At 32.0% G+C, this 27,770-nt stretch overlaps 1 protein-coding gene across 1 annotated transcript in view; it reads left to right on the plus strand.

Annotated features, from left to right (window-relative positions):
• The window catches only part of LOC139516644 (SCO-spondin-like), a 70,836-nt gene extending 44,617 nt beyond the window's left edge, over window positions 1–26,219 (plus strand). Inside the window, exons 27-51 of the mRNA XM_071306855.1 lie at window positions 3,444–3,614; window positions 5,304–5,474; window positions 5,792–5,962; window positions 7,072–7,242; window positions 8,792–8,962; window positions 9,371–9,541; window positions 10,544–10,714; window positions 11,432–11,602; window positions 12,330–12,500; window positions 12,691–12,861; window positions 13,640–13,810; window positions 14,591–14,761; window positions 15,045–15,215; window positions 15,712–15,882; window positions 16,397–16,567; window positions 17,390–17,560; window positions 18,047–18,217; window positions 18,688–18,858; window positions 20,108–20,278; window positions 20,534–20,704; window positions 21,570–21,743; window positions 22,381–22,686; window positions 24,210–24,524; window positions 24,909–25,066; window positions 26,019–26,219. Of these exons, the coding sequence (XP_071162956.1) occupies window positions 3,444–3,614; window positions 5,304–5,474; window positions 5,792–5,962; window positions 7,072–7,242; window positions 8,792–8,962; window positions 9,371–9,541; window positions 10,544–10,714; window positions 11,432–11,602; window positions 12,330–12,500; window positions 12,691–12,861; window positions 13,640–13,810; window positions 14,591–14,761; window positions 15,045–15,215; window positions 15,712–15,882; window positions 16,397–16,567; window positions 17,390–17,560; window positions 18,047–18,217; window positions 18,688–18,858; window positions 20,108–20,278; window positions 20,534–20,704; window positions 21,570–21,743; window positions 22,381–22,686; window positions 24,210–24,524; window positions 24,909–25,063 (4,370 nt within the window). The 3' untranslated portion in view covers window positions 25,064–25,066; window positions 26,019–26,219. The remainder of the gene's footprint in view (window positions 1–3,443; window positions 3,615–5,303; window positions 5,475–5,791; window positions 5,963–7,071; window positions 7,243–8,791; window positions 8,963–9,370; window positions 9,542–10,543; window positions 10,715–11,431; window positions 11,603–12,329; window positions 12,501–12,690; window positions 12,862–13,639; window positions 13,811–14,590; window positions 14,762–15,044; window positions 15,216–15,711; window positions 15,883–16,396; window positions 16,568–17,389; window positions 17,561–18,046; window positions 18,218–18,687; window positions 18,859–20,107; window positions 20,279–20,533; window positions 20,705–21,569; window positions 21,744–22,380; window positions 22,687–24,209; window positions 24,525–24,908; window positions 25,067–26,018) is intronic.
• Window positions 26,220–27,770: the final 1,551 nt, after the last annotated feature.

A 27,770-nucleotide genomic window follows, 5' to 3' on the forward strand; every position in this document is an offset into this window, starting at 1 on the left:
ATATGCATGTAATATTTGCCACATGACGCCCATAGTTCTTTCTACCATCATCATCTTATTCTTTGATATTGCTGTAAACATCGATGGTTCACACCCAAACAAAATGGGAGTTATGTACCTTCAGAGCTTCTCCGTGGTATACACTTGTGAAACTTAATATATAGACGAAATTTCTGTATTAAAATAAATCTTCATCTTCAAATAACGATTTTGAGTAATCACCTTACAAACCAATATAAACGTATGGCAAGTAACCATGAAGGAATTTAGTTTTTGTCAGACGCAAGAACTCATCACTATCATAAACGTAAATACGTATACGTATATATGCATGCAGTTTCAAATATCAAGAACAAGCGGTCGATGTCGATAGTCCGTCTTTAAAATTGCGATAGTTTTATGAGCATTAACACAGCCAGATTTGAATACAAGTTAAGAAATTCCGGTAAAGTCAATGATATCAAACAGATGGTATATCAAATTGGGAAATATTGCATTTAGTTTTTATTAAAGATTAAACCAAAATTGTTTCCTTTTATTTTTATACACTTTCGGAATTATGAATCTAAATTTTATTTTCAATTAATTTACACAATTTAATTATTGTATCTTTATTCTCATCGTGTATTAAATCTTAGTGTTTTAAATACAGCATACTCTTTCTAATCCTTTCTGTTTATCCTTTCCAAATAACAACATTCATACCTGTGTACGCTTGAACTCACACCTGCTGCTAAATAGCTACAAGGTAAACGAAATGACATCAAGCCGAGAAATACAGAGACCTTTACAAAATAATATACACACTCTGCTCACACATTAGTTGCATCAAGGATTTGTATATACAAATCCTTGGTTGCATTGAAATGATTATCAAAACAATAACGGTAAATAGAACGGAAATATTTTCAGTTTAATATCAGTAAAAATGTTCAATAAATATTTTATGAAACAAATCTCAACAATAATTAATGAAATTTATTCGAAAACATTTACTAGAGATAATTTTATAGGAGTTTAATTCAATCAATACAAAACGGTATATGCATATTCATTTTCGTTCATTCTTATATTGTGGTTAATAACTACGACCATTCGTCAGCTGTGCGCTTTTAATTACGTATATTGTCGATAAGCCATAAGAGTTAAACAGATTTTATTTTTTCCCAGAATTCAACAAATCTAAAACGTCACGACTCACTCGAGAATTCAACCAAAAAAGTTACAAATACTTGATTTTCTCCGTTATTAGAAGGAATATAAATTTAAAACTTTGCAAATGTGTTTTTTATGTTAAGATGAACATAATTAGATGATAAGTAAAAAATCGCGGAATTTCCCTTTAATAGCAATAATGTTCAGCAAAGTAAGATTTACAAATAAGTCAATATGACCGAAATGGTCAGTTGACCCTTTTAGGAGTTTTTCCCCTTTATAGTCAATTTTTAACCATTTTTTGTAAATCTTAGTAATCTTTTACAAAAATTTCTCCTCTGAAACTACTGGGCCAAATTAATCAAAACTTAGCCACAATCATCTTTGGGATATGTAATTTAAAAAGTGTGTCCAGTGACCTGACCATCCACCCAAGATGGCCACCACGGCTAAAAGTAGAAATACGGGGAAAAATGCAGTTTTTGGCTTAAAACTCAAAAACCAAAGCATTTAGAGCAAATCTGACATGGGGTAAAATTGTTTATCAGATCAAGATCTATCTGCCCTGAAATTTTCCTGAATATTATTAGAGATAGAGATAAGCTGTAAACAGCAATAATGTTCAGCAAAGTAAGATTTACAAATAAGTCAACATGACCGAAATGGTCAATTGACCCCCTAAGGAGTAATTGTCCTTTATAGTAATTTTTTAACAATTTTCATAAAATTTTCCACTGAAACTACTGGGCCAAGTTCTTTATAGATAGAGATAGAGATAATTGTAAGCTGCAAGAATGTTCAGTAAAGTAAGATGTACAAACACATCACCATCACCAAAACACAATTTTGTCACGAATCCATCTGCTTCCTTTGTTTAATATTCACATCGACCAAGGTGAGCGACACATACTCTTTAGAGCCTCTAGTTTATTATCTCCCTCATATTATATCATTGTAAATTAAAAAATCAATAGAAAATGCACATATATCTTTTAATTATAAAGTTAAAAAAAATACATTAACTGACAATATTGTATAAAGTTATTGACATACATTAATTTATGCGTATGATTTAATCCTTTAAATTGGCTTGAACTCATCTGTGTGTTACATTTCAGAGTAAAAGATGATACTATTCTGCAGAGTGAAAAACGACCAAGCGGTGCTCCACATGAAGGTGTTAGGAGTCAGTAAACATAGAAACTTCAAACCGGAAAAAATATATGACTCATTCAAATGTCGTTATCATACAATTAACTAATTTGTTTAAAGATACAACAAATTGACAGGATACATATTTTTGTTTATCATCATGCATGCATCAAGAATTAACATTTGTGAAATTTGAATAGTATTAAAATAGTGCATTTAGGAGGAATAGTAAAGATAATTACCACACAAGGAATATACAAGAATATATAGAGACTGCAACATACGGACTAGAAAGTGTGCAACTGTTATCAATCATATTGTTACTCATTGTAATAATAAAGTATGCTCTCATCAGTGTGTTATTCTTACTGTAACTACCAATGAAAAGTTGTGGAAGGGGCGGGTTGAGGTCGATGTTCATGGCACAATATTTAAGAACATTTTATAAAAATAAGTTATAATTCTAATGAAATGAAAGGTCAAGAGAAAATAGATTTGATTTCCATAAGACAGTAGATTATTTATCTATTATATGAATACGTTACATTCACATTCTGAATATGAAATAGTTGATAAAAGCGAAACCGGATCTTTGAAAATGAAAATTTTGTATGAAAAAGCAGTCAGTGTAATGAACAATAAATGATCAAAGAATTCAAATCAAATTTTCATAGAGCATTCTTCAGGCTCCTCCAGTACAAAAACAAGTATGTAAAAATATACATCGTGGAATTTTAAATAGGTTATTTTCATTTAGCTTTTGATATGCCATTTGATTACGGACTTTCCTTTTTGAATTTTCCTGGGAGCTCAGTATCTTTGTGATATTACTTTTTACAGCATTTCATGTACAGTCAAATATAGCAAAATAACACTGCTATTTCCCTTTTTATGTGCACATGTTACAAGTTACGATTCACTACACAAGCATGAGATTTATACTTCCGATATATGACTCAGGCGTAACTCAAATTAAGCCAATAAACCGGTAATGTCGGACTAACAAATATAATTTTCATCGTTTGATTTTGTCCGAATGATAAAAGTCTAGTCTTACTCCAGAAAGAAGTTGACGTCTCAAATACGTTTGACATTCGTTTCGAAATCAAATTTTCAATGGTTCCTTTTATATACAGTTGACGGTAGTTGGGCAGAATGGTCCGAATGGAACAATTGTACTGATGTATGTGGTGGAGGAGTTAAGTCTAGAAATCGAACATGTTCAGATCCTGAACCTCAGTTTGGTGGAAACGATTGTAAAGGAAATAACACAGAGAGTACTTTATGTAACCAACATTACTGCCCAGGTAAGACCACTGAAATTAAGGTAATATAAAAGTCACTACTTTTTTTATTCAAATTTTGAGTCTTAATTCAGAAATGACAGATACGATACTCATGTTAAAAAGCTGTTTTGTTGGAATATGTAATAAGTAGTAATAACAAAAGAATACTGAGTATACTATCCACATAGGTTGTATTAACTGAACCCATTTGGTTACGGTAACTCAGTAGGCATGAATAAATTGCTGTAAGTGGAGGAGGAATATGGGAAGCAGTAATTTTAATTTGGATAGATAAAATAGGTATAAGAAAATAATAGTATGTATCCCAATACTTTCTAATTGGATAAAAATTTCCATTAACGATAAACTGACATGAAAATCCGAATTAAACTGCTTGTGAAATAATTTGTATATTTTTATGTATACAAACAAAATATTGGACATATAAAACTGTCTAAATGTCAATAAATGACAGTTGGACAGATTGGGTGCATGCATGAGTCTGAATGCAGTTTTTGGTCCAATGGAACTAATTGTAATTTCATGTAAATTCAGGACGCATGACGATTTTACAAGATGAATTAATACCAAAGATTTTCAGAAAACAGGAATTTTATCAACGAAACAGTGTATTGTACTTGTTACTATATTAATCAATTAAAAAAAGAAGGGTACTTCCTCTATACGTTTACCTTTTCTATGTTAGAAGTTTCAGCTTTCCTATGAAAAAAAAAAGTTAAGTGAAAAGTTAAGCATATGAAGATATTATAGTTTAAAAGGGAAATAGATATAGCATATTAAAAATGTGATTCATCCAAATCACATTTCTGGTGTTACCTTCACAGGAACGTCCAAACCGTAATATTGTAATAGTAATACCAAGAACGTATTAGTACTTAAATATTATATGACCAACAAGGACCTTACGAAGCAGCCAAATAAAATAAATGATACATTTTGTCTGAGGGAGTTTGAACCTTTTTTTTCGTATTAATTTCTAAGTTTATATTGTTTTATGTGGACGAAACGGACATCTGGCGTATTCAATTATAATCCTGGTACCTCTGATAATTATTTACACCACTGGGTCAATGCCACTGCCGGTGGACGTGTAGTCCCTGAGGGTATCACCAGCCCAGTAGTCAACACTTGAATATCAATTATATGGTCATTTTTATCAATTTAAACTTTGTACTTGTTTGGCTATTGTTATTGTTATAATTATTTTGATCTGAGCGTCACTGATGAGTCTTATGTACACGAAACGCGAGTCTGGCGTATTAAATTGTAATCCTGGTACCTTTAATAACTATTTACCAAGTAAAAGATGACAAATGATATATTTTAGTCATGTTTGTAGTACCGTCAAATTGAATGCTGTAGGGAAAACACCCAAGATGAGAAGCATCGGTAATGACTCAGTACTAGAATAAAAAATAGTTTACCCACCATATTCACAATTTATTATTTGCAATATTTTATCTACAGTTCATTGTTTATTGTCATATTAAGCAGCGATTCCAGATAATGCAACATGATTTTAAATACAATAGTACACAGTATACAGACAATGATGATTTAAATAGTATACAATGGTATACATGATCATATTATTATTTTACTTTCTGAAGTTAAATTTTTATTTCGTATTCGAGTTTCTCCAAGTTGTGATAGTTTCATCATTATTATTGTACTCTTTTCTGCTTGTAGTTGATGGCAACTGGTCTGGATGGAGTGAATGGGAGGAATGTAGTGTCTCGTGTGGAGGTGGGCTCAAGACAAGAAACAGGACTTGCACACAACCTGAACCCCTATTCGGTGGCAAATATTGCATAGGAAATGATACCAACATTTCTGAGTGTGCAGACAATCCTTGTCCGAGTATGTATTTTAATGCATTTCTCCAAAAATGACTACATTCAATTCACTGATAAGAATTCTGTGTTGGTTAAGATATCGAGTGATGATTGACAGTGATCTTTTTCTCTATTTTTATAGCTGTTCAATAATATTTATGTTACATTTCAGTATGCATAAAGGAAAATAAGGAAAAACATTTCCATAATCTTACCTTATTTACAACTAGTAACTCTTTAGCACACTTTGTACAAATAAATCTTTAATTGATAGCTCAGTATGTTTTTTTTACAAAAGCGTTGGTTGACAATGTCCGTATATTTATTACTTTTCAATTCCAGTCAATGGAAATTGGACTGAGTGGTCATCATGGAATAAATGCAGTGATACTTGTGGAGGTGGCATGAAATTCAGAGATAGAAACTGTTCAAATCCGGAACCACAATATGGGGGAGAATTGTGTTTCGGAAATGAAACAAATTTGGAAACATGTAATGAAGAACCATGTTCAAGTAAGAAAGCAATCCTGATTATGTTTCCTGATCTTGAGCATTATTGTGTCTTATTGAAAGTTCTTTGTTACAATTATGATCCACCATCGTTTGAACGAATTAGGAAAGTACAAACAACGTATATACTGCTAAACAAAACAATTATTCTATGGATATGATAAGTTATAAAAGAAATTTGATTTAGGGCACATAATTTACTATCATATTGCTTTTTCTCTTATTGTTTTGATTTTCAAATTGCCGTAGTGTTCTACTTAATAGAAGTTTCAGGTTGTACAAGGCACGATTTGAAGTTTACAATCGGAAATTCATGTTCACCGATTTGACTCAAATTCTCATATTGTATTTATAACAATGTAAAACATTTTTTACAAACTATCAAAAGTATAAAATAAACAATTTACAGGACGTGGTCTCAATAAGATGTAGCTTCGTTTCGTGTGAATTTTAGCCAAGACTCCATCTAATTAACTATCGAGTTGACCTTCTATGACCATATCAGCGATGTAAACATACACATATATATGAATAGATTATGCAAATCGTGCAATTGTATTTTTATAGGTACGTTATATTTTGTATTGTCGATTAAAAAAATATGTTTATCGTCGTTTTTACCTTTATAAAAATGATTTTGTGTGGATCGAATCAGTTACTCAAATTATTTACCTAGTTTCACTTTCAATGTTGACATTCTTTTCCTTTAAATGCCCGTACACGGACAATGCATGCGTAATTCTATCTCTTTCTACGGATTTAAATCGGAGTTCACATGAATATGGATTTAATGAGGTCGAATTATTCACTTGCAAGTGAATTAATCATTATGAATGTTTATTAACTTAACTTGACAAAATTGAACCATTTTAGCTGATAAAAGCAAATTATTATTTCACTATTTCACTTTCATTAATGATTGAACAAAACAAATCATACTTTTGATTTTTTTATATATCTCGTAGTGCCCCTTTAACAAGTAATGTGATCTCTTAAATACATTATCATCTGATTATTTTGTTTTCTGTAGTTAAACTTCTTTATCATTTATTTCTTATCAAACTACATTAGAATAGTTTTCGTCATTTATGCACTGCTCTTTTGGTTTATAGTTGATGGCAGTTGGTCTGGATGGAGCGAATGGGAGGAATGTAGTGTCACATGTGGAGGTGGAATCAAGACAAGAAACAGGACCTGTTCAAATCCTGAACCCCAATTTGGTGGCAACAAATGTCTAGGAAATGATACACTTATTTCTGACTGTGCAGAAAATTCTTGCCCAAGTATGTTTTTTTCATAATTTTTACCTTAAAAATAACTGGAAAATGATTAGTGATAAGAATTCCTTTTTTTTGTAAAGATATCGAATCACGCTTGACAATAATCATTTTTTTGTAATTATTCAGGTTATTTTTTTTATATTAATTTTTGCTGTAAGGATTATTAGGATTAAAAAAATCAATAAGATAGCTTTAAAACTACACACATCCTATAACGGCATTCATTAAACGAAATTTATTATAGACAATAATTACAAAAATGATCTTGAGCCCCAATTTTTTCAAAGGAATTGCTACCATAATTTGTTTGTTTGAAAGCTGTTTATGACATTTTACATTGCTGTCCAATGGGTCTATATATACTTTACTATAAACGTTCGCAGATTGTGTCACTGTATGTATCATATGTCTATTTTAGTTAAAGGGAATTGGACAGAGTGGTCATCCTGGAATGAATGCAGTGTTACTTGTGGAGGTGGCATGAAAGTCAGAGAAAGAAACTGTTCTAATCCGATACCGCAATATGGTGGAGAATCGTGTTTCGGAAATTACTCAAATACTGAACTATGTAATGAAGACCCATGCCCAAGTAAGAAAATAAATGATCGTGAACATAATTTTGTTTGATAGAAATTTCTGTATCAAAACGATACACTATCTTTTGAATAAATTGAGAAGGCAAGTATCTACTTAACAAATTACTTTTTGATCAGTTATGCAAGTTAAATTTGAATCCCCTGCTTTTGTAATATATCTGTTAAAATCCTTTACTATTGGAATATTCTTTTCTCTTGAAATTTTCATAAATGTCAAAGTGTTCTACTTGATTAGTTTTCTTGTTATTTAAAGTTCCTGGTTTTATTAGGCACATGGCAATGTTTACAATTTTATATATGACATGAAAATTTCTTGTGATCTTTTTTTCACATGATCATATCATTGGTTATTCATTTTTTTTGTAGTTTAACATATATACATATTTTTTATTCCTATTCGGATCATTATAAGTTGTATAGTTCTCGGCATTGATGGTCTGTTTTAGTTGATGGCAACTGGTCTGGATTGAGCGAATGGGAGGGATGTAGCGTCACATGTGGAGGTGGACTCAAGACTAGAAACAGGACCTGTTCAAATCCTGCACCCCAATTTGGAGGCAAATATTGCATCGGAAACAATACCTTCATTTCTAAATGTGCAGACAATCCTTGTCCAAGTAGGTGTTTTGTAGCGTGATATTTTATCATTTTACTTTACTTTCGGGGATTAAATATCACGATGAGTTCACCAGTATAATTTCTTAACAATTACCTTAAAATAAATTTGTTTTAAGAATAATGTCGACAAATGTATGCCTGAATTTTACTTATGAAAAAAGTTCAACAACCTAAATAAGTTGTGTTTTAAACTGTCGTTGTGTGGTGCATTATTATATTTTTTTTGAGACATACTATATATAATATGTGAAAAAATTCCTTAGATATCTCAGTATGATTTTACTATTCATGATGGCAGATTGTATTATTATATATATCATACCATATTTCAATTTCAGTCAATGGTAATTGGACAGAGTGGTCATCCTGGAATGATTGCAGTGTAACTTGTGGAGGTGGCATGAAAGTCAGAGACAGAAACTGTTCAAATCCTGTACCGCAATATGGTGGAGAATCGTGTTTAGGAAATACTACAAATATTGAAACATGTAATGAAGACCCGTGTCCAAGTAAGAAAAGATCATAATGCCGATCCTAAGAGTGAACTAACTTTGTGTAATGGAAAGTTCCCTGACCATTAGTTTATTGTTATCACTACAGATTTTGATTTTTCTCGTTTCCTTATTGATTTTATTAATTCGGGTTCCTTTTTTAGGTCTTCCAATTGACCTCGTTTTTATTTGTCGTTTTGATATTTACCTCTTGAATTGATTTAGAAGGTCTTATAAATGCAAAAGCACGGTTGCATCAAATCTGAAATTATAAGTTATAATCATCAGTTACGATTTTATATGACCTCTAAAATGCATGATTACAATATTATTTTGCATTATCTAGCTTAATATTTATTTCTTATTCAAATCACATGTAGTCTTTATAGTTTACATCACAAGTTCCATGTTCTTCTTTGCTTGTAGTTGATGGAAACTGGTCTGAATGGAACAATTGGGAGGAATGCAGCGTCACATGTGGAGGTGGCCTCAAGACCAGAAACAGGACCTGTTCAAATCCTGAACCCCAATTTGGGGGCAAATTTTGCACGGGAAATGATACCTATACTTCTAATTGTGCAGAAAATCCATGTCCAAGTATGTATTTCGCAAGTACATCAACATTGAAAAGTATTATGTTTAAAGTAGTGATTGGTGAAGATAAAAACTGATGTTTAACAATTTGTTTCTGTATGAACATGCACATGATGCAGTTGGCCAATAATGATATACTTTCAACTTCATCTAATATGAGATGGTACATTTAGGTGAATTGTATAACGAAGTTAGGAGTCCTTTTGTTTTAAGCAATGATTATACAGATATATTTGCAAAAACAAATAGTGGTAGTCTTGAATAATCTTTATACGGAATGCCAGAAAAATGTGTTGCTCAAATTTTATTTACGCAATGAATACTAGAAAACAATCTAAAAGAGGGACGAAAGATACCAGTGGGACAGTCAAACTCATCGATTGAAATAAACTGACAACGACATGGCTATAAATAAAAAGACAAACAAACAAATATTAGTACAGAAGACACAACATAGAAAACTAAAGACTAAGCTACACGAACCCCACTAAAAACTAGGGGTGATCTCAGGTGCTCCGGAAGGGTAAGCAGATCCTGCTCCACATGTGGCACCCGTGTTGTTGCATATGTTATTACAAATCCGGTAAATGACGAAGCAAATAGTAAAAATTTTATTTTCTCTTTAACCATACTTTTCGACATATTAATATATAAGTGAAATTGCTTTAGCTAGATAAATTTACAAACGTTATCGTCTATCTCAGCATGAATTTATCATGAGTTCATACTACAATTATATTTTCACACTACAGTTAAATTTTCACACGACTACAATCACCTCAAATTATATTAGAACTCATCCTAATCAAAGATGTTCGTGATCTCCAGTTCTTAAATTATGGTTAATTAATATCACCAGTGAATTATGCCATTTTTAAACTTCATTACAAAGTAAGTTAAAGTTAAAAGGAACCTTATGTTACAAATGTAACATGGGTAGGTCAGTATGTTGTAATATCCATACTGGTGGACTGCGTCATTTTATGTATAATGTGTCAATTTCAGTCAATGGGAATTGGACAGAGTGGTCATCGTGGAATGAATGCAGTGTTACTTGTGGTGGTGGCATGAAAGTCAAAGACAGAAACTGTTCAAATCCTTTACCGCAATATGGTGGAGATATATGTTTTGGAAATACTACAAATATTGAAACATGTAATGAAGACCCGTGCCCCAGTAAGAAAACAATTCCAATAATGTTCCATATAGTGAAATTAATTTTGGCTTAGATAAAGTTCTACATGACAGTAATGATATTATAACGTCGCACATTAAGGAAGCAACAACCTTTAAACTACTAAACAAAGAACTCCATTATATTATCCGCGATCAACTACGTTGGACTTGAATTACCGATATTTGTTTTATTTATATCAGAAAATCCTTATAAACTAAAGTTAGGTTTTATCACTTTACATTTTGATTTTGACAACTTTTTAGTCATCACACTCTTAAATCTTGCAACTTTCTCAATTTTCGTTTTTATCTTGATTTTAACCTTTTAAATCGATTTATGAGATTTAAAAATCGGTAAAGTACTAATGCCTGATATATGGCATTATAAACTCCATGTACAAATCATCAGACACGATACCAAATCATCTTTTAAATGCATGGCCGTTAGTTGTCTCGTTTAAATTGTTTTACAAATGTCATGTCGTGGCCTATTATAGATACTATGAGATATGGCCTTTACACATATTTGTAAATTTCTGTGTCATTGTGTCTCTTGTGGAAATTTGCCTTATTGACAATCATACCACATCTTCTTTTTTAAATGATCTTATTATTATTTTGCTTTGTGATGTTTAATATTCATTTCTTATTAGAACTATAATACTTTTTTTTTTATATAGTTTACGTCATTTATGCCCCGCTTTTCTCTGTTTGTAGTTGATGGCAATTGGTCTGGATGGAGCGAATGGGAGGCGTGTAGCGTCACATGTGGAGGTGGACTTAAGACTAGAAACAGGACATGTTCAAATCCTGAACCCCAATATAGAGGCAAATATTGCACAGGAAATGATACCAATATTTCTAATTGTGCAGACAATCCTTGTCCAAGTATGTATTGCGCAAGTACATCTTCATGTAAAAGAATTAGATTAATGCAGTGATAATATTTGTTTGAGGGGAAGATACTAAATGACGTACTAGTATTACATTTTTGTCTGTACGAATATGCAGTTGGGCAATATTGATATACTGTCTACATAACCAAAAGTAAAATGTATTTTGTGAGGAATCTTATTACGAAAGTTGAAAAGTGCTACTTTTTATTTTATTTTGTAGGTAATGATAAGAAATTTATTTGTCAAAAGATAGTTATTATCTTAAATAATATATGTCTTCAATAATATATGTTAAAATATTATATATTCGCATTGGTTGATTAAGTAAAACAATTTTGATAACTTAGAAAGGAAAAACTTTTTCTTTTTCCAAACTTTGTACCGAATTTACATATAAAGGAAATTGCAATATGTGTATAAACGTCTATATTTATAAACGTTGTCTATATCTCAGTATGAGTTTACTGTGTTCATACAAAAATCACATTTTCACATATTTATGGCATCTTCACACGACAACCTTGACATTAAATTATTTTCAAATTTATAATAACAGAAAATATTCCTGATTTGCATTTTGTCATTTACAATCTTTTCATTGCTATTACGTTACTATTAAATTGTGCAATATATTACAAATGTTACATGGTATGATCAGCAAGTTTTAACTATCCATGCTTGCGGATTGTATCATAATAGTTATAATGTGCCATTTACAGTCAATGGGAATTGGACAGAGTGGTCATCCTGGAATGATTGCAATGTTACTTGTGGAGGGGGCATGAAAGTCAGAGACAGAAAATGTTCAAATCCTGAACCGCAACATGGTGGAGAACCGTGTTTTGGAAATACTACAAATATTGAAACATGTAATGAAGATCCGTGCCCAAGTAAGAAAACATTAAAAACACTGATGATTAAATAATGTTTGTCTAATCGAAAATGCATTTACTAATTAATGCATGTTTTTATTACATTTTTTGTATTTTGATTTCTATAGATAAATATGTATTTCTTTTTTGAACCACAATAAGTTGCTACAGTTTTCGTCATTATTGTAATGCTCGCGTCTCTTTGTAGTTGATGGCAACTGGTCTGAATGGAGTAAATGGGAGGAATGTAGCGTAACATGTGGAGGTGGACTCAAGAATAGGAACAGGACCTGTTCAAATCCTGAACCCCAATTTGGAGGCAAATATTGTACAGGAAATGATACTTATATTTCTAATTGTGCAGAAAAACCTTGTCCAGGTATGTATTGCGCATCTTCATGTAAAATAATTAGATTTTTGCAATGTTAATATTTTTCTTTTGGGAAGATATAAAATGAAGTATTTCAATTTTTGTCTGTACGATTATGCAGTTGGGCACTATTGATATACTTTTCACTTAATCAAAAATAAGGAGTAATTTGCAGTAAATTTTATCACCACGTTTTATTTCATGTATAATCATCGATTGTAATACATTTGTGAAATAATAGTGGCAATTTTAAACAAAGTATGACTGTGTGAATATACAGTAATCCAGAAATATGTGTTCTTCAAATTTTAAACATTCGCAACGATTAGTAAGGAAAACAATTTCGATGACTTAGAAAATATTAAAAAGTTTGTTTTCTTTAATACCATACTTCCTACTGAATTTTTGTGATTTTACTTTTTATTTACAAGGGATATAACAATAGGTGTATGGAAGTCAAAATTTATCAACGTTATCCTCTATCTCAGTATGAAGGTAATGTATTCACACACAAATTATATTTTCACACACTAGGAGAATCATCAAATGACAACCTTAATAACATCATTTTATATTCACATTTATAATAACAGCATATGTTTCTGATTTCAAGATCTGAAATTGGTAATCTATACATCTAGCGAATTATGTCATGTTTAGATTGTTCTTTAATCTGTGTGTTACTGTAAAATGGTCCATATTTTACAAATGTTACATATAGTGGTTAGCATGTTGTACCATTAATAGTGGTGGATTAATTGATAATAGTATAATGTGCCAATTTCAGTCAATGGCAATTGGACAGAGTGGTCATCCTGGAATGAATGCAGCGCTTTATGTGGAGGTGGCATGAAAGTCAGAGACAGAGAGTGTTCCAATCCTGTACCACAATATGGTGGAGATCCATGTTTCGGAAATGTCACAAATATTGAAACATGTAATGACGACCCATGTCCAAGTAAGAAAACAATCGCAATGTACCTGATCGTGAAATTAATTTTTACTAATGAAATGTTCATCACCTCATTAATGCATATTTATACCATTTTGTTTTCTATAATTTAAAGTCAAATGAAAGTTCAAATTAAAAAAAGAATGATGCATATGTTTTTGTTATAACTAAATGGCTAGTTTTCATTATAAAACTTGTGTACATATACTTTTTTCAAAAGAATTTTTTTTAATTTATCCAAATTTAGAAGAAATTGTATCGTCAATAATTCACCGACATGTTATCCGTATGCAGTTACCTCAGCGTGACCTTTCTCGTAAAAATCCGGAGATCGAAATTACGCAAGTGCAAAGGGGAAAATAAAATTGGCAGAGAGAGTGAACAAACGTTAAAACATCTTTAAGTCATCGAAATAATCTATATTGTATTGTACATGTTATACTCTTGCTTACTTGAATATCCATGCTTCTTTGTTGTTTGTTTACAAAGGTCACAATCGATAAACTTCTGCTTCAAAACACTACTATTTATTAGCTGCCATATTTTCACAACAAAACTGACGGAGTGAAATATCTTTTTGACGATTATACGAAATGGATAGATGCGTAAAAATGATAAAATCGTGCACAAAAGACTAAGTTTATGATGTATGCATGCATTTGTTCAAGAAATGGATTCACTTCAATTTTCAGCATTCACTCGTTTCATATGACTTTAGTTTTAATTCTAATCGAACTACAACAGAATAGTTTTCACCATCAGTGTCTTGCTCTTGTCTCGTTTTAGTTGATGGCAACTGGTCTGGATGGAGTGAATGGGAAGAATGTAGCGTAACATGTGGTGGTGGAGTCAAGACTAGAAACAGGACATGTTCAAATCCTGAATCTCAATTTGGTGGCAAACATTGTACAGGAAATGATACCCATATTTCTACATGTGCAGACAATCCTTGTCCAAGTATGTATTTCGCAAGTATATCTACAAGGAGACTTATTGGATATAAAGCATCTAGTCGATCATGTTTTACTTATTTCAATAATTATCCAGTTAGTCCTGATATTGCATAATCCTTTCTAAAAGAGTATTTTGTTTTTTAGCATTGTCATTTAGGACGTTTATTCAAACGTTTTTTTCCCCCGAAAGCTAGAATACTAGGTAATATTTATACATTATCTATTTTCGAGGATTTTATGATTTTAATTAATTTATCATCATTTAATTTATTAAATGTTAATTTCAGTTGATGGAAATTGGACTAAGTGGTCATCTTGGAACGAATGTAGTGTTTCTTGTGGAGGTGGTTTGAAAGACAGGGAAAGAGCATGTTCAAAACCTTTACCACAGTATGGTGGAAATCCATGTGTTGGAAATGCAACAACGTCGGAGACATGTAATGAAGACCCATGCCCAAGTAAGAATAAATCAATCTGAAAATTATCTGATTAGATTTTATGTTTCCAGTCCACAAGTATATATAAATAAAAATACTCTTATCAATTTGATACTTTTTTTTATGTGATAACGATGTTTTTTACTTGAATAAATTATGCTTTGCGTTTAGTCTACCCATGTATAGTTGTCTTCGTTTTCATCTTGCTTTAATTACGTTTTGGTTGGGGATGGATTAGAGTATATTTACTTTAAATGTCAAGATGGCCTTTTAGAATTTTCTTGATAGATTGTGTGATTTTAATATCTATGTTTTAAAATATATACGTGAATTCGAAATAAGTTCATTCTTTTTCACAAAATGTATAATAGGCGAAAACTTGTAGATATTGGATGGGAAGCTAGAGTTCGGCGAAGATTTATCTGTTTAGGGTTTAAGCAAAGATTTCTAATACGTATCAACTTACTTTTTGTTTATACCTTTGAATTCCCACATTTTTTTTAATTCCATATTTCAGTCAATGGACAGTGGTCACAATGGACTGAGTATACAAGCTGTAGCCAGACGTGTGGTGGAGGTCTGCAAAGTAGAAATAGATCATGCACTGATCCTGAACCATTATATGGTGGAGACTATTGTGCTGGAGTAGAAAATGAAACAAACAGTTGTAATAATGAGCCTTGTCCAAGTATGTATGCAGTGATCTAAAAATTTTCATTATCATGAAGTGAAAAGAAAGTGATTAAATCAGTAATGATTCCCTGAAATACATGAGATAGGGTTTTCAAATTAGGGATTTTAACATTTTTGTTCGTCTCAATTCTTCCTTAACAGAAAATGAATGATGTGCCTGATACATTTTACTTTTAACAACGGCTGGGTTTTTGACACTCATGATAATAGGGAGCGCTCTGAACATTTAACAATATGGTTTGTAGATTGCACATTTTAATATTAGGAACTGCAGGTTACCTAGTATAAAACTTTTGCACAGTATACGTAGTTCTTAATCAAAACATTGATATTCTACTACTTCATACTCAAACATTTGAGATTTAAGTATCTATTATAAACAAACATATTTTAACAACATGTCTTACTGTTACTTGGGCCTCTTTTACCTTTAAGTGATGTGTAGTGTAATGTTAAGATTCGTTGTTTGTAGCTTTTCAAAATAAATGGTACATTTATTTTATTTTTAGTAAATGGTAATTGGACGGAATGGAGTAACTGGAATGCTTGTCCAGTGTCATGTGGCGGGGATCAACACACAAGAATGCGAGCATGTACAAACCCAAAGCCTGAGTTCGGTGGTGATATTTGTGACGGTAACGATACTGAATCACAGTCTTGTAATTTCTACCATTGTCCAAGTGAGCCTTTACGTTACTTCATTTACAATTTGAATTATACTTTTTCTTTTGGTTTGGCCAAATCGATTTAACTTTTTTGTTTACTTGATTTTAGTCTTGCCCTTGCATGATATTTTGTTTGAAAGATTCCTAAAATTGACTTGCCTCAGTTAAACAACTAAATCCTTGTGTGTAAAACGGTGAAAGGTTTAAAAAACAACAGTAAGAGTTGACCTGCGCACGCAATAAGAGATATGCGTGAGGAAGATCCGTCCTTAGTTCAAAATAATTACAAAATTTTATAGCAGCAAAAACAAAGTAGGAAGTATGGATTTCTTTCAATGTTATTAAATATGGTGCTGTTAATAATTTAAAAAAAAACATGAAAATTATCTAGTTACTTGTCTATAATATGTAGTCAATTTCAGTTTAAAACGTCCACGAGAGCAATGTAATTTTAAGAAAAGATTAGCCCTAGTCTTTTTACTACATCATTTATTTATTTATAGTATCAAAAAGGTTCTTCTTCTATCTACGTTTAGTTTTGTATCATATCAACTTTACAGTGTACATAACTAGGTTAAAGAAGTTTCTTATATATAAGATATATATTTGTTTACGTTTCTATATGTTTAGCTTCTTGGACATTGTTTGATAAAGCAATTCAAACAAAAACGTAAAATCAAACGATTTCTGAAACGACCATAGAGTACAACTTCATTCAAATATTGAATTTTGTAAAGCGGAATCATAACTTTTTTGTAAACACAAATTGATAGCAAATGCACAATTCAATTGTTATAATTTACTCTCGAATTTGACGATTTTATTGTTTGAATTCAGTTGATGGTCAATGGTCACCCTGGAGTGAGTTGTCAGATTGCGACCAGTCTTGTGGAGGAGGTATGCAATTCAAAAAAAGATCATGCTCCGATCCAAAACCAGAATATGGTGGAGAGCAATGCCTGGGGTACGAGATTGAGTCTAATGAATGCAACAAGCATCCATGTCCAGGTAAATATACAAATGTTTTGAATAGAAAAATGCATGCAGTTGCAAAACAATTTCTAATGATATGATCAAAACGTATCAAAGATATCCGATGTATTCTTAACGACTCCAAACGCCTGTCTCGTCGACTTTAGAACCACAAATTGGTAGAAAAACCAAATAAGATAAAAGGCAAAATCGACTACGATCAATTCGATTTGTTTTACTGAGCAAACAAAACAAGCTTGAATTGTTCTTTGTTCGAACAGTTCTGATATAAGATTATGAATACATATTGTCTATGAAGCATTGCATTTGTTGATCATTCAGGAATGATTCTAGCATCTTTCTGCGTCATTTAAATGGAAAGTTAGATAAACCTCTGATGAAATTTAGGTGACAATAATTATAATTTCCTCTTTGCAGTAATCAAAGTTAAATACTGTATAAGTTTGACGGTCAGCTTGTTGCAATCAATTTATATTTACCGGTACAAACTACCTTTTTCAGTGAATGGTAATTGGACCGCTTGGAGTAGTTGGTCAGATTGTCCGGTTTCTTGTGGAGGGAACACACACACAAGAACTCGATCATGTACAAACCCAAAGCCGCAGTATGGTGGGGATGAATGTGAAGGAAATAACACTGAAACACAGATTTGTAATACTCAACATTGTCCTAGTTAGTTTGGTATACTCGTTAAATACATGTTCATATCTTATAAAAGTAAAAACATGGTTGTCAGTTTTAAGTATAAATGACAGCGTCGTATGATACGGTCTTTCCATAAAAATACACATAAGATTGTGAGGTATCAATAAGTTATGTGTCAATGAGATAATAAGGACAGGTCCAATAATACCAGAAATGACAAATGAATAAATAAATCAAACAGAGACCACTTAAAATCTTATCTAATCTTTGATATAACAACCGAAAAATGGCATAAACATTAATGAACACAGAAATAATGTTCTCTAATCAAGACCCCAATATTGTTCTACTTCTGGATTTCACAAAACAATGCAAAAGGTTTTTTTTAAAGAAATTAAAATGGTAACATTAGTGTATAATAATGTTTCTGATCGTAATGGCAGGTCCCTGGGCGGCATATTGAGTTGTATCTTTCACTATCGTGTGTATTCTTTCAGTTGATGGACAGTGGTCAAGCTGGAGTGATTTCACATCATGCAGTGAGACCTGTGGTGGAGGGGAGCACAGTAGAAACAGATCATGTTCAGAACCAGAACCGAAATATGGGGGACAACATTGTCATGGCGACGAAAATCAAACTGAAAGTTGCAATACTCAGCCATGTCCTAGTAAGTAATGCAAACTGGTAAATTGAGTCGATGCCTTATCATAGTATGAAATTCAAAACAGTGTAGCTGTGGCCATTGATTGACCCATCAAAATCATCCATTGACTGGGACAATTTACGTGAACGTTTGTCTGTAACAACCACTGTTCATGACGTACCTACGATAGACATTTAAACTGTGGGGTCAACAAAGGTTTCTTAACGCCTTTAATTATAAAATAATTCGAAAAATTAATCAGGAATAACCTTTGTGTTTTGATTTATATAATTGATATAAATCAAAATATCGTGTTATTTCTGATTAATTTTTCGAATTACTTTATTTAGGTGTTGAGAACCTTTGGTGACCCCATAGTTTAAGTGTCTTTAAAAAGTACATAGTGAGCATTGGTCGTTACATACAAACGTTCACCTAAATTGTCCCAGTCAATGAATGATTTTAATGTGTCAATCAATGGCCACAGCTACACTGTTTTGAATTTCATACTATTTATCCAAAAATGTCGTTTCCGAAATCAAATATGGTATTAAACATACAAGTGATCGTCATGTGATAAGGTTTACTCATCTGCGAAAAATATATGCATTCATATTATCAAAAGAGAGGAACACGGTGGTACTCACTAGTGGAGAGGATACTGGTCATTTGTAATTTTGTTGTTGCTGTTGAGGCTCATGTTTTTCACTATTTAAATTTCGTGTTGTGTTTTGTGGCTAGTATTTTCCCTTTTCGTATCTGTCCTTTTCGTTTTGGCCTTTTTTCTCTGTTTGCATTTAATTGATGGTTTTTTAGACCACCTTGATTTTCTTCCACTTTATGAAATAACTATCTTCTATCAGTTTTATCGAGTTTTCACAGCATATTTATACATTAACTTATATCAGTTTATCAATTAAAATAATACATGTTTGGGAAATTTTACAGTTCTTATAGCATACAATGGTACCTATTGTGCTGTATCATACGCACATTTAAGAATACTTTCTCATTTTGAATTCAAGCCAAAGTGGGCATCTGTATTTTGTTTCGCATCTATGTGATTGAATATTATTTGTGTTCAATAAAATACATTATAGATAAACTTGTAAACAGGACATTTTTTGTTGTTTAATTATAGTGCCGATCTACGTGGCGTGTATGTTAAAAATATCATCATCTTATGCTTGGACTAAACACATTAATTTTAGTTTATGTTAATTGATGCTATGTATCACTTCAGTCAATAGTATAGTATATATTATTATTTCAGTTAATGGTAATTGGACTACTTGGAGTGAATGGTCACTTTGTCCAGTCTCATGCGGAAGTGGTCATCACTCACGAAGCAGAAAATGCACTAATCCTGCACCGATGTATGGTGGTACCACATGTGAAGGAGACAAAACAGAAAACCAGCATTGTAATTCACAACATTGTCCAAGTAAGTATAAAACAGTTCATTCATACCAACCCCAATTAGAATGTAAATGTAAATACTAAACATCCATTGTTAGAGAGTTTAAATGGTAGCACATGCGAGGAAGTATACACCAAATACTAATATTTAGAACATACGCTAACATTTAGAACATACACTAACATGAAGAACATACACTTACATTTAGAACATACACTAACATTAAGAACATACAGTATAGTTATCTTTTTATCTACGTGCATTTTATTTTATCATTAGTTGATGGACAATGGACTTCATGGGCTGCATGGTCAGAATGTTTAGTGACCTGTGGAGGGGGAGAATCAGCAAGAACAAGAAGTTGCTCAGAGCCAGCTCCGCAGTATAATGGAAGCAGTTGTGCAGGACAAGATAAAGAGAACAAAGCTTGCAACACAAACAATTGTCCAGGTAAGGCTTAAATAAAATTTTGCTTCCATTTGGGGATTTGAAATACAATATAACTTTACTTATGATTTGTACATAAAAAGGTATGTGGTATATGTCAATGAAACAGCAACAAGATTACACAGCCATATACACTTCAGTTCATATATGATCAAGAAAAGATAAAAAAAAAAAAAAAAAGAAATTTAACACGAATGCAATGAAAACAGTACAGGAAAAGGAAAAGCAGATAACCTTTGATAAGGGTAACCTTCATACTCTAAAATAACACTACAACGCGGAGAAACACATATAATTTCTTCGAATTCCATAAAACGCCATAGTTTTTATTACGATTTGTTTGTATCAGATATAAAGAAATCATGATGCTGGGGGTCAAAATAATTGAAATTCCAAGTTTTTTTATTCTGATGTTAAAGATCTGTAACATCAAAATAAAAAAACTTGGATCTTTAACATCAGAATAAAAAAACTTGGAATTTCAATTATTTTGACCCCCAGCATCATAAAAGAGATAGTATTGCCTTAATGTGTTTTTGTGCAGCAAAATTGATATTGTAATTCAAGTTTTTTTATTCTGATGATGTTAAAGATATCTTTAACATCAGAATAAAAAAACTTGGAATTTCAATCATTTTGACCCCCAGCATCATAAAAGAGATAGTATTGCCTTAATGTGTTTTTGTGCAGCAAAATTGATATTGTCAGTGTAATTTCGAACAAACCAATACTAGTTGATCTTTGATTACAACGCTATTCATCTTCGCAATTATTATGAAAAAGATTTCTATTTGATGTAATTTTATTGGTGATTTCTAATACATAAACATAATCAACCTCTATTAATTTGAGTTTACTGTTTATATAGTTGATGGTCAGTGGTCAGACTGGATGCAGTGGTCATCCTGTACTGTTAGTTGTGGAGGTGGTGGATTTCAGCAAAGAAAACGAGAATGTAATAATCCAGCTACAAAATATGGCGGAAAAGATTGTAATGGAAATAATGCTGAGGTCCAGGATTGTGGTGATTTGGGTTGTCCAGGTAGGTTAACATGTTCAAACAGAAATATTTTCACGATTGGTTATAATATGGAATCAACTGCGTATGGTGAATAGTTATCAAATGTACCAGGACAATAATATGATACGTCAGATGCACGTTTCGTCTACAAAAGACTCGCCAGTGACGCTTAGATCAAAATAGTTATAGAGCCAAACATATACAAAGTTGAAGAGCATTGAGGACCCAAAATTCCGAAGAAGTTGTGCCAAATTCGGCTAAGGTAATCTATTCCTGGGATTAGAAAATTCTTAGTTTTACGAAAAAAATAAAGTTTTGTAAACAGGAAAGTAAAAAAAGTAAAAAGAGAGAAAGTAGCCAAAACCAATAGACCTATAATCAAACATCTATTTCATTAGTAAGCAGGAACTTCGAACTGAACAAACATGGATTTTTTTTTTAATTTTATTATCTTGAATTTCTTTCAATTTCTAGAAGATATGATGGTAATTTAAAGCACTTACATTTAACTCTTCACAAATAGAGTCACCTAGATTCATTTTGTAACCTCATATCCTAAAGACAGGTGATGTACAGGATGGGTTTTAAATTAGTGCAATGAAAGAACATTTTCATAATAAACCAAAGCAAATATTAAACTTTTCATTAACATTTGTAGGGCTGCTCTTTCAGCCAACTGAAGAATTCGAAGGGGCTTCTGCTGTTCTTGCAAAATGTCGTATTGAAAATTTCACATCATGGCAGGAACTAGAAATTGCCAAAAATTCGAGAGAAATGGTTATTCTGCAATCTAAGGGAATTGCAACTTCCAACCTTGGGAGCACTGTTGCTGTATCTAGTGATATTCAAGACACGTATGCAGAGATCCAGCTAACTTTCAATAAATTTAGCTGCAAGGATGAAGGAACGTATGTTTGTTCTGTGGACAGGGGATTTCACCAGTCAGCGGATGTAGTAGTTAAAAGTATGTATTTTGATATGAATCACTGAGATTCAATTACTGTTTATAAGCAATTATTATATAAAAAAAAAAGAACTGATGGCGTTATTATAGTACCTTACTCATGCAGGTTCATTGAGTACTTCTAGCGTAGAAGAGATACCAGAGGACATGCAAACTCACAGATAAAAAAGATAAACTGGCAACGCCATGGCTAAAAAAGAAAAAGACAAAGACAAACAGAAAAACAATAGTACAAAAGACATAACATAGAAAACTAAATACTAAGCAATACGAACCCAACAAAAACTGGGGGTGTCACATTTATACATATGTAAAATAAGTTCATCTTGACCACATCTATTGTTGTAACTCCTTTGTAAACAGGAACATATTTTGAATGATCATAACGTCTGTCTTATTTTAATTGCTGAAATATTCAGAGAACAATGCCCAAATTATACATAAGCAGTTTTATCAAAGCATTAAAAGAAAATTCAATTATGAAGTCATTTTTCTCGCTGTGTTGAAGACCCATTGGTGGTCATGGGCTGTAGTTTGCTCTTTGCTGGTTTTTATGTCTCTTTGACAAATTCCCCGTTTTAATTCTCAATTTAATTTCAATTATGACAAATACGTTTATAGAAACACGTCAGTCAGAAACACCTAAAACATCAAAAGTACCAGTGTTTACAGCTTTCAATGAAAACACGAGAAAACAGAAGACAGATTATTAGGCCAGCTTTTACAAAGTTTCCTATATTTACTTTCTGTTATTCACTTCACATATGTCGGTGTATGAACTCACTTTGATAAAATTAAAGGTACCAATTTTCCTGCACCAGATGCGCATTTCGACAATACATGTCTCTTAGTGATGCTCGTGGCCAAAATATTTGAAATCCAAAGCTTATATAAAAGATGAAGAACTATAATCCAAAAGGTTCAAAAAGTATAGCCAAATCCTTGAAAGGAATCAGACTTTTGCATAAGGGGATACTTTTAATAATGTTTAACAATTTGTAACAGCAAATTTTAATAACACAAAAAATACCGTATTTTCATGCCAGTACCTCGCTGGCTACTGGGATGGTGATACCCTCGGGGACTAACAGTCCACCAGCAGATACATCGACCCAGTAGTACATGTGTAGTAATAAAATTAAAGGTACCAATTTTACTGCACCAGATGCGCATTTCGACAATACATGTCTCTTCAGTGATGCTCGTAGCCAAAATATTTGAAATCCAAAGCTTATATAAAAGATGACGAGCTATAATCCAAAAGATTCAAAAAGTATAGCCAAATCCTTGAAAGGAATCAGAGCTTTGCATGAGGGAGATATTTTCCTTAATTTTTAATAATTTCTAACATTTTTTAAGAGCAAATTTTAATAACACAAAAAATACCGTATTTTCATGCGGTACTGGCTACTGAGCTGGTGATACCCTCGGGGACTAACAGTCCACCAGCAGAGGCATCGACCCAGGGGTAGTAATAAAATTAAAGGTACCAATTTTCCTGAAAATACACATATCTTTTACAGCTCCTCCTGTCGGTAAACCAGTATTTGATATAGATACTGAAATCTTTGGGGAGACAAGTGTGCTGTTTTCTTGTACAGGAAATCCAGGGTATCCTAAAGGTCATCTTGAGTTTTGGGTAAAATTCAGAAACCATACAGAGTATGTGGAGTATAGGTTTCATAGTGCAGTTAGAACAGTAACAGATAAAAATTGTCGTAGACAAGAAACCGTCCAAGTAGACTTTCATTTTCCCATGCAGTGGAATGGTGCCAAAATCCGTTGTCAAGCCCCAGATTCTGAAGAATATACAGAACGAGAAATATGGCTGATATCAGGTAAAACGTTTAAATAGATAAAGAATACATTAATTCGATACCGCATGGATTGACGAACCGTATATATACCTTATAACATCAGTTATATAAGACGGTTGTATAAAAATAGTCAAAACAAAAAGGAATTCGCATGTATTATCTAAATCCCAAATTGGGACTGAACAAAAATCAGGTGGCTAGTTGTGATTTATCTCAACCCTCGTCATTGTGAGTTAGAAATAAATCATAATATGATATAAAATACAACCTTCGATAATGCAAGAAACAAATAATCTACAAGCTTTCAAAAACTATACAATAAAAACCAGAGCATTTATTGGTTCAAATTCAAACACATTTTGTGAATCTTATCTGTTTGAAAGAACCCAAAATATATTATTTCAGAATATTACTGCGAGTCTGTTCCATTGTTTTCGACGGTTCGTCATCCCTACACGTGTAAAAAGTACATGAGATGTCTAGAAGACAAGGTTGATGTGATGGAATGTCCAGAAGGACTATGTTACAGTGAGGAATCACAAGTGTGCGTTTACCAGTGAGAGGTAAGTATGTAAATATATTTTGGAAGATGGCAATTTTGTAAATGAATCATTGGTGTAGTTTTTGTTGCATTATAATCTTTCATAAAGCAGTTTTAATCATCTAAGAATATTCACAGCAAAGGTAAATATGAAATGTTGCATTGAAAGCAATTCTCTTAAAGTTAAGACAGTAACTAGTCTTTACATACGTAAATGTCCAGATAATAGAAAGGAGATTTTATCTTCTCCAGCAAAACTTATTATTTCATCATGCTCTATTCATATTGGCCTTTGCCAGTTATTGTAATCTTGTTTGTTCGAAAAAAAACTTGTTATTGTATTTGTATATTTAGTTACTTGATCTGTTCAATGTCTGAAATCAGTTATGAAGTAGAAATAGGTATTGAAACGATAATACTTTTTACAACATAATTATAAAAGATAGGCGAAAGATCTGAAAAGGACATATTCAAACTCTGATTATGAGTATCATAAGTCAAAAAATAAACTGACAACGCCATTGTCATTGTCAAATCTTATTGATGGTGTGAGTCTAAGAGAAAAACCGACCTTCAGCAACAAGGCCAAACTTGCACTTCTAGTAAATAAAGATCGAAGTCGAACACACCTACCACTTGCGGCTTTTGAACTCACAACCTTGGTGTCGATATACTTACCCTCCGAGTGAATGCGACTCCTTATCGATCATGTTATAGGTTTTACCTTAACTTGTATGTAACTGCTGCCTTTAATTCATTTATTATTATAACAAATCAGTTTTTGATTTTCGTTATTTTAATGAACTATTTTTTTCTTTCTAAAACACACAAAGCGACATAACTCGTGAATTCATTTGATGAATTACTTTAGTTTCATGCCACTTGTTTCTATTTATAGTTTGATTATATGTTTTTATGGAGATACAGTCTATGCATCCGTCAAACATTTTAAATGTGTTATCGTCTTTTTTCAGACACTTCAATAGAACATTGAACAAAGTGTGTTTGTTGACAGATTGAACCAGAGACTTCAACTAGTACAGAACAACTTTGAACAGCCACACAAATCATATGCAATTGATAGAAAATATGTGGCCTTCCAGAACGTTACAACATTGAACTTATATATACAATTGGACATTCCTATTTTTATTTTCAATAAAAGATTCCTTTTTTGTATCTTTTGTATCGATTTTCATTCTTTTGTACCACTTGTGTCAATTTTTTTAATGTACGACAACAAACATTTGAGTTATTTACCTTATACACATTCATCAGGTATGTTTATAAAAAAAACCCGAGAAATATAAACTAACATGTATACCGTGGGTTTTCCCGTTTGAATGGTTTTACACTAGTAATTTTGGGGCCTTTTATAGCTTGTTGTTCGGTGTGAGCCAAGGCTCCGTGTTGAAGGCCGTACATTGACCTATAATGGTTAATTTTTTTAAATTGTTATTTGGATGGAGAGTTGTCTCATTGGCACTCACACCACATCTTCCTATATCTATAACAAAAGAGACAAGTTAAGAAAGACTTGAAGGTATTTCTTTCATCTATGCTTGTCCAAAAAAAGCGAATTCTTACAACTAGAACAAAAAATGTATTATAAATTTATTTGATGGATTGTTGCAATATTTATTCTTAAAAAAAAAACGAAAAGAAAAAATGAAACTAAAAAAAAAAAAAGAGAACGAAAGAGAACGAAAGAAAGTCAATAAAAAAAGAAAAGAGTAAACAAAGCAAAGCCAAAACTATACAGTTGTCTACAAAAATAAACCAAGGAAATTATGCATCCTTCACTTATCCTAATCATGTGCCGTTACTTAAATTTCCCTTTTTACACTCGGATATTTTATACCAATGTCAAACAAGGCTCAAGTCTGGGTACAGAGAGATTTACAAGGCAGTAATAAAAATAAAATTTGCATTTACTCCGTTTGGAGTGAGATCAAGGTGAGAGTCATTCATGTATGATTATTTTGTCGTTTGATTCCAATGTCATATCAAGTGAGTATCAAAGCTCGAAACATGCAAAAAACCGTAATGATGTCAAAGGAATAAAGTTGATATGTTAGCTTTACGACAAAATGATAATGTTTTAAGTAGTTGAGAAACCGAGACACTTAAATAACCAGCAAATACTCGTTGGTTTCTTAGATTTTGTGAATAACTAATTTCAGTCGTTCATCCTGACAAAATATATAAAGATAATAGCTCTGTTTGAGAAATTTATGTTTTTGCATATCATAAGGTTCTACTTAAGAATGCCATTAACATTATGCTTAAATCTTCTTGTAATAGTTTCTAAATAAACTCAGGATTACATTTTGTATTTACGCTAGACGCGCGTTTCGTCTACAAAAGACTCACCAGTGACGCTCGAATCCAAAAAAGTTAAAAAGGCCAAATAAAGTACGAAGTTGAATAGCATTGAGGACCAAAAAATATTTGCCAAATACAGCTAAGGTAATCTATTCCTGAGGTAGAAAAGCCTTAGTTTTTTAATAAATTCAAATGTTTTGTAAACAAATAATTTATAAATATGACAATAAAAATATTTAACCACGTGGTTGTTAACCTCGGAGACTTACTGACAACAAGTTATTGTACCAACCCATTGGTAGTAATAACATTATTGCCAACAATTTGAATGAACTAGATCTTTAGATATCAATATGTCTTCATTCTTGAGTGATGACGGAAGCAAAATTAATTGAAAATCT

Source organism: Mytilus edulis, chromosome 3 (genome assembly GCF_963676685.1).
Source record: "Mytilus edulis chromosome 3, xbMytEdul2.2, whole genome shotgun sequence".
Lineage (NCBI taxonomy): Eukaryota > Metazoa > Mollusca > Bivalvia > Mytilida > Mytilidae > Mytilus > Mytilus edulis.